The sequence below is a fragment of the Nelumbo nucifera genome, chromosome 1, assembly GCF_055504915.1.
Source record: "Nelumbo nucifera cultivar China Antique chromosome 1, China Antique-T2T, whole genome shotgun sequence".
Classification (NCBI taxonomy): Eukaryota; Viridiplantae; Streptophyta; class Magnoliopsida; order Proteales; family Nelumbonaceae; genus Nelumbo; species Nelumbo nucifera.
In genome coordinates, this window is record NC_142649.1 from 187226658 (window position 1) to 187234408 (window position 7751).

A 7751-nucleotide genomic window follows, 5' to 3' on the forward strand; every position below is an offset into this window, starting at 1 on the left:
TGAGAATATAGGAGAATAATGTGACAACGATTGCAAGATGTGTGCTCTCCTCTTCTCTGCCCGACTCATTTGCAACTTTGATGATTCAAACCAAGTGGAACTGTGGTGAAAACATATCGAATTGCATTTGTTTTCTCCCATTTATATTGGATTGTTAGTTCACAATGAGTTAGAAGATGAGTTTTTGTTTCTTTGATTGTTTTGAATCTACTTTGGTTTATGAGGTGTATAATGAGTGGGTTTTTGTTGATTTTGGTCTTGGATTTTTTAGGTTGTCTTAGAAATTTGTTATGCCACACATATTTTCAAACTATAGAGTTTGAATTTTGCCAATTGAGAGTCATATGTGACCTCTAATGTCTGATTGGGTTCAGTTTGTTGGCTAGCACTCAAATTGATGTTTTTTCGAACACTCTAACCGGCTTCAATTACTTGTACTTTGGCTCCAAGTCTATTTTAAAGCTCAAACTTTTAGAACATGTTAAAATACAACGAGAGGCATTTTCTTGTAGGGATGGCAATTTTCTTCATTTTCCCGATCCATGTTGGAATCCGCCTCAAATGGGGCAAGGATGGGGATGGGAAAATTTTCATCTCCGTTAGCGGGGATGGGGCGGGGACAAGGAGAGCATTCCTCACTCCACGGGGACCCCGATCCCTGCTTTGTGGGATCCCCACTAATATATATGTATATATGTATGCATATGTTATATATGTAAATATGTAAACATGCATCTATATATTAATATTTTTAAAAACATGGTTGAATATTTTCTAATACGATTGTAAATGTTAATTATTTTATTTTTATTTTTTTAAATAAAATAAAAAAACAAAACAAAATGTTTAGCATTATAAAGAATCACGGGGAATGGGGATCCCTGTGGGAATAGGAATCCCCGTGGGGATGGGGATGGGGATAACCTTGTCCCCGTTAGCGGGGACGAGGATGGGGATTTTTGTGAGGACGGGGATGGGGAGAGGCCCCCTATCCCCGCCCTGCCCTGTTGCCATTCCTCCTTCCTTGGTTCCATTGCTCTTGAGAAAGAAGGTGATGAACAATATCTTCTTTTGAAGAATAATTTTGGTGTGTGAGGAGCACTTTGGTGAGGGTTTGGGATAGTTTTGTTTTGTGGGATGGGAAGAGAAAAAGGGAATATTCCAAAAATATTCCCTTTTCTCATATTTATTTTGAGGGAAAGAGGGGGATCGGGTGAGAAAAAGGTGGGATGCGAGATCCCAAAATCGAGGATTCGGGGTCGCATCAAAATCGTGCGACTCGGTGGAAAAACTCGAGAAAACTCGAGATTGTCTTCATCCTCATCGCTGCTGTTGGTAATCGCCACCACTGTTGGTAACAGATCGTCTTCATCCTCCCTCATGCATATGCTGGTAATCACTGCTACTGGTAACAGATTAGCCACTGCTGGTAACATATCTGCCACTGCTGGTTTCGTCTTCATCGTCCCTCATGCATATGCTGGTAATCACCGCTGGCGGTAACAGATCTACCGCTGTTGGTTTTGTCTTTTACCTTCTTCCCTTCTACCTTTACTAGATCTGCCATTGCTGGTTTCGTCTTCTACCTTTTGCCCTTTTACCTTTACTAGATTTGCCGCTACTGGTAACACCATTGGTGACGATGGTAGGCATTCACCGATGATGAGGGCGGATTGAACCTCTGAGATCTCTGTTTGTCTTGGATAATTTTCCTACTATTTTCCCATGTAAAACCAAACATTGAAAAGTTAAATTTTTATACTCTCATCCCATCCCATCTTTTCCCATCCCACCCAAATCTTCCCACAAACCAAATGGAGCCTTAGGGTACCTAGTATTAGAACCCAACATTAATTATCTCTACCTTATTATAACTTCATGGGGAGGGAGTTAAAGAATTGATTTTATTAGAGAGTAATGATGAATTTTACTAAAAAAAAATTAAGACTTTTTTTTACTTCTTTTTGAAGGGCTACACAACCGGGGTAGCCCATCCCCTAATCTAGGTGTAGGTGGAATTCGACCCCAAGTCTTTGCTACGACTAACAAGAGACCTTACTAACTAGCTGATTGGCACCTTGCACACATACACAAAAAAAAAAGACTTAAGTGGGCTTTTTTTTTAGCTTACATTTTTTATAGTTTAACTAAAAATAAATAACTATATGTATGAAAAATGAGAGGAAGATAAGAAGCATGTCACTAGTTAGATAACTTGGATCTGGTACTCGAGGACCATCTTCAGAGATGTGGTGCCTAATTGTCAATAAATGATTTATCCCTAATGGTGCCTAATTATTTTATTAAATACTTTTCTAGGTTTTAAACATAAATCAAATACAAACTTTTATTTAATAAAGGAAGGTATACTAAACACATGCAATATTGGAGTTTAAATCAACCCCCACAACTACTAGGGATGGATTCGAGCCGAACCGAGCCAAATAGTATCAGGCTCTCGGCTTAGCTCGAAATTATTCTACAAGGCTCGAGTTTAGCTCGATTTAGCTCGTTTTATATTTTATAAATATTTTATCATAAAAATATTTAAAAAAAGTACTTTATAAAAATAAAAATTATATATAATTTTTTTATTTTACATTTAAAAATTAAAAATTAAAATAATTACTAATATTTTTATTATATATATTATTTTCTATAATTTTATTATATATATTTGCACCGACTCGCAAACCTCACGAACCGAATTCTAATAAGCTCGAGTTCGACTCATTTAATAATCGAATCAGTGTATTGTACTCGAGCTCGACTGCAACCGAGTCGAGCCGAGCTCGAATAACTCGTAAAAAGCACCGCACATTCCCGCCATATATTGGAATCTCAACCGTGTACCGAGAACATCTCATTTGTCATCGAACGCCACGTTTTCCGATTATAGTAGGGAAGAAGAAGATGATAAGAAATCATCGAGAGATATTACCGATATCTCCCGACTTGCAGAGATGTGGGGCGCCGATGTGAACTCAGGCTTTTGCTGACTCCTGACTTGCAGAGATTTTTAAGTGGGGATAGATTGAGAATATCGAGGGAGTCTCTTCTCTTTTTTGTCTCTCCGGCCTTTTTGTTTTCCTGTTGCGGCAGCCGCTGCTCTATTTTTTGTTTCCTTCTTTTCTTTCTCGTTTGCTAATTTTTGGCTGAAAAGCATGGCTTTGCAGCTTTGGGCAACTTTGAAAGAAGCGATTACAGCGTATACAGGGCTCTCTCCCGCCACCTTTTTCACGGTGTTGGCTTTAGCTGTAGCCTTCTACTATGCCATTTCTGGCTTCTTTGGGTCTTCGGAACCTCCAAGGTCAAGGGATTTCCATGAACAGATGGAGCCTCTACCTCCTCCTGTTCAGCTTGGTGAAATCACAGAAGAGGAGCTCAAGGCCTACGATGGATCCGACCCTAAAAAGCCCTTGCTTATGGCTATCAAGGGCCAGATCTATGATGTATCTCAGAGCAGGTATTTAGTTAACCTTTCTTTTCTCCCAATTTCATTCTACTTTTTTCGATTTTCCTGGTTAGGAAATAAACTTCTTATTTAGCGGGCTTTCTCTTCACTGTTTGTGTGTGTTCGTTTTGGGGTTTCATATTCCCTGGTTGCTTTATGTTTTCCCTTGTTGATTCTCTCTATTTCCATCCCTTTTATTTCACTTTCCGATTCCTAGGTGATTTTGTCCTTCCGGCTTTAGCGGGAAAAGACACGAATACTTTATGGATTTTGATATCTGCCTTTCTTCTATCCGGAATCCAGTTGTTTGGCCATACCGTTTTCTTTTATTGTAATGAGTTTTTGCCTTGTTCTAGTATATGAGATCTGCAGCAGATTCGATACACTCTTTTGTCTTCGGGAATTTGAAATTTGACTAGTCAAGCAGCTTGCTCTTCTGTTTTTTCTCCTTTTTACTTCCTTTTTATCTGGACTGTGGAATGATGCGATCAAGTGTTCTTCAAGTATTTTCATGGTCTGATCTGTATCATTTTTCTCTCACTTAATAACTAAAGAAATCGCCTAGTTAGATTAGCTTTCACCGTCATGAAATTAGGGTTATTTCTTTAGTCCTTATCTTCGGTTCAGAAGATTCTATGCATGGTTTGCTTCAACTTAGATATCTAGAAGATTGAACATAGGTGCAATCCTACCTTCCTTTTCACGGGGTTTGTGTTATTTAGGGCCCGTTTGGTTTGCGGGAATAGGAGTCTGGATTCAGAATCAGTATGGTCCAACTGTTTGGTTCCGTGGAATTGGAATCCCAGATGGGATGGCATTCCCTTATTTGAGGGAATGGCCCATTCCCTCCCCTCCCTTCGGAATGAAATATCATTCCAGCTGATTCCAATTCTTATTCTTGTCTGAGCCAAACAGACTGTGGCAATAGACCATTCTGATTCTGGTTTAGATTCTGATTCCAACTGCAAACCAAATGAACCCTTAATTCTTCTATGATAACAGATGGAATTAATTGATTGTTAGATTTTGGTATTCCGCTCTGATACAGTTACATTGCCACAGTGATTAAATGTCATATTGACTCGTAGGTGTTGACAGAATTCTAGTTCAATATCTGCAAAGATCATCTGTTCAGCGGTTTTTATCCTTAATCTTGGAACGAAATTGGCTTTCTAGAAGGTCTATTATTTGCTTCATTTAATATATGCGTGCATGGATGCCTGCCTGTCTGGATAGATTGATCTGCAGTTCAGAAGTGAGCTTGTAACCCAATTGCATTGTCATTGTCTATTTACTCACTCCAACTCCAACAGGAATGACTCAGATAGTCAGATTTGCCTTAATAATTTTACGTGATCTCTTCTCGTTTTCATTTTCTTGTGTTGGTTATTGCTGTACTGCTAGCTGTTTGTTTTCTTTATGCTTCATTCCCTTGAATGGTTTTTAAATCTGGAGTTACTTCCAGTTGAGGATTCAATGCCATTTTTTCTTAGTGAAGCTAGTCCAAAAAGCATAAGATTGAAAAAATGGAATTCACCAACAATAAAAAAAAAATAGGACCTGTAATGATTAATAACATGAAAGCTAGTATACTACCCAACCAAGGAATGGAAAACAAAGAAAGATTTGTTTCTGGCTTCCCATGATGATCTACAACCTGTGATGATTAATTTACATGTTTCTCAAATTTCCTGCAGGATGTTTTATGGACCCGGTGGGCCATATGCATTGTTCACTGGGAAAGATGCAAGTAGGGCTCTTGCAAAGATGTCCTTTGAAGAGAAGGATTTGACAGGTGATATCTCAGGTCTTGGTCCTTTTGAAATAGAGGCCTTGCAAGATTGGGAATACAAGTTTATGAGCAAATATGTTAAGGTCGGAACCATTAAGAAGACTGTTGCAGTCACTGATGCCTCTGCTGCTGATTCATCTGAAGCTACCGAGCAAGGTGTTGCAAAGCCTGCAGGAGATGGGCCATCAGAGGGCACAAAGGTAGAACATGTGGAGGAGCACCAGCCCAAGGAAGTCAGCAGTGGCAGCGCTGGTGAAAAAGAGTAGTTCCCATCCTTTTACAAGCAACACATGCAAGTGGTTACACTTGTATTCCATCTCTGCAAGTGTAATCTCTTGTTAGTGTAGTTAAATATTGCTAGCATGGACAAACTTGGTACAACTAGTTGTCCTCTCTTGTTAGTGTAGTTGGATATTCCCCTTATAAGCAAGCTCCATATGTTTATGAAATAAAGACAGCATGGTATATTTGGATATACCATGTCCTGGATCATTTATTTGAAACTCGCAAATGGGATGCGGATGATTTGGAATCAATGAAATGCCTAGTCAACTTTCCTGAGTGGATTCTTCTCATGTACTCGCTATTGACTATAATGCGCCCTTTGCCCTTTGGATGGAATCCAGATAAACTGATAAACATGCCCCGAAGATTAAGAATTATAGCTTAAAGTTATAACTCTGGTATGTGCAACTTGAGATGCATACTGGCTGTATGCGAGGAAATGAACGTGTAACCAGTAACTGCTGGAAGTAGCTATAGGCTCTGTTTATTTTAATGGGAAATTATTTTTACGCTGAAATATTTAAGTTAGTTTTTGCCCCTTTTATGATGAATATGTTCTTTGTCACCATTTACATCAAAACAGGTTGTAAGGGGTGGGGTGGGAACCAAGTTTTCATTTTTCAATGTAAAATGGGCAGAAATAATAGCTAAAATATTTCAGTCTGAAAAATTATGTCCATTTTACAGAGGAATGAACACAGAAAGTTTGCCTGTCCTTTCCTGTTGGTCGCTCTGGAGACATGGATGTATGTAATTCGCTCCACATATATATATATAAAGTAATGAAATCAGGGCAAAGTCTCTCCCAGTCAAATCAAATATGTGGTTCTCTTCCATTCAGACACTTGTTCTTTTAACAAGCTGCATTTACAAGTGTGCGACATTGTAAGTCTCCAAACTGAGAAATGGGAAGCTTCCATTCTCAATCTTTTCTTTAAAAAAATGCAGCATATGGCAATATGCAATCTGCAAGAGAGTAAAAAGATAACTAAACTTAGAATAACTGCAATAAAATTAAGAGATAACCAAACTATTAGAGACGTCTGACTTGAAAATCCATTCAATCGTGTGCTTCATTCATTGAATGTTCAGTTTGTGAAACTGCAACAAAAGAGTTTTCGTCTCCTTCAATCGGTTCAACAAACTCTCAAGGTGTCAGGTTTCTGAAACTGCAACAAGAGAGAATTCTGTAGCTTTAAGATCTCCGGTTTCTGAAACTGCAACAAGAGAGAAATCTCTAACTTAAGGTCTCCGGTTTCTGAAACTGCAACAACAGAGAAGTCTGCAACTTGAAGGTGTTCGGTTTAGCAATCTTTCAATCGGTTAATGTATTATTATGTTGCGTCTTTTATTAATGTTTTACCTGTTATTTAACGTTCAATCGGTTAGCTCAGTTTAATTTCTGTTCAACAGTTTGGCGTTAGTATGTTCAACAGTTGCTATTTAAAGGTTAGAAACCATCGGCGACCACCGGCGATCATTTATGTGTGGCTGCCGGTGGTCGGGACTGTCATACATTCCATGTAGATAAAGCCGCCGGTGATCGAGTTTCAGCCATACAGGGATTTTTTTTTTATTTTAAACAGGCGACAACAGGCTCGTCATTAATATCTTATGAGATCACCGGCCACCGTCGATCATTTACGTTTGGCCGCCGGTGACTGGGAGGCTCATACGGTGGTGCTTATGAAGCCGTTGGTGGTCGACTTTCAGCCAAATAGGGGATGTGTGTGTGTGTGTGTGTTTTTTTTAAATACAGGCGACCACCGGATCTTCATTAATATCTAATGAGATAACCGGCCACCGACAATCGTTTACGTTTGGCCGCCGGTGACTGGGAGGCTCAAAAGGTTGTGTTTATGAAGCCATCGGTGGTCGACTTTCAGCCAAACAGGGGATGTGTTTTTTTTTAATACAAGCAACCACCTGTTCTTCATTAATATCTGATGAGTTCACCGACCACCGGCAATCATATACCTTTGGTCGCTGGTGACCGAGAGGCTCATACTTTGTGTTTATGAAGCCGCCAATGGTCATCTTTTGGTTGTGATCACATGCGCATATTAATGTCGGGTAAAGAAGAAGGTGGCAGTTTTTGGTTCGGGTCGGGTCAGGTTCGACCAATTCATATTTGCGGATTTACTGTTTTTATCATAAAATATTAAATCGGTTCGGTTTTAAACCAAACCCAGTTTAATTAGGAACATATAGTTAATTATT

General features: G+C 39.1%; 1 protein-coding gene across 1 annotated transcript; it reads left to right on the forward strand.

The window, feature by feature from the left end:
* The first annotated feature begins 2860 nt into the window (after window positions 1-2860).
* Window positions 2861-5807, forward strand: LOC104596132 (membrane steroid-binding protein 1-like). Its single transcript, XM_010257162.3, has 2 exons — window positions 2861-3466; window positions 5152-5807. Exons 1-2 carry the CDS (start codon window positions 3165-3167, stop codon window positions 5510-5512), a joined length of 663 nt encoding a protein of 220 aa, XP_010255464.1. The 5' UTR covers window positions 2861-3164; the 3' UTR covers window positions 5513-5807.
* Window positions 5808-7751: the final 1944 nt, after the last annotated feature.

Bases quoted from the DNA above. Each gene is read 5' to 3' on its own strand.
- LOC104596132 (XM_010257162.3), top strand. From the start codon at position 3,165: ATGGCTTTGCAGCTTTGGGCAACTTTGAAAGAAGCGATTACAGCGTAT. The intron at 3,467-5,151 runs GTATTTAGTTAA...AATTTCCTGCAG, and splicing joins TATGATGTATCTCAGAGCAG to GATGTTTTATGGACCCGGTG.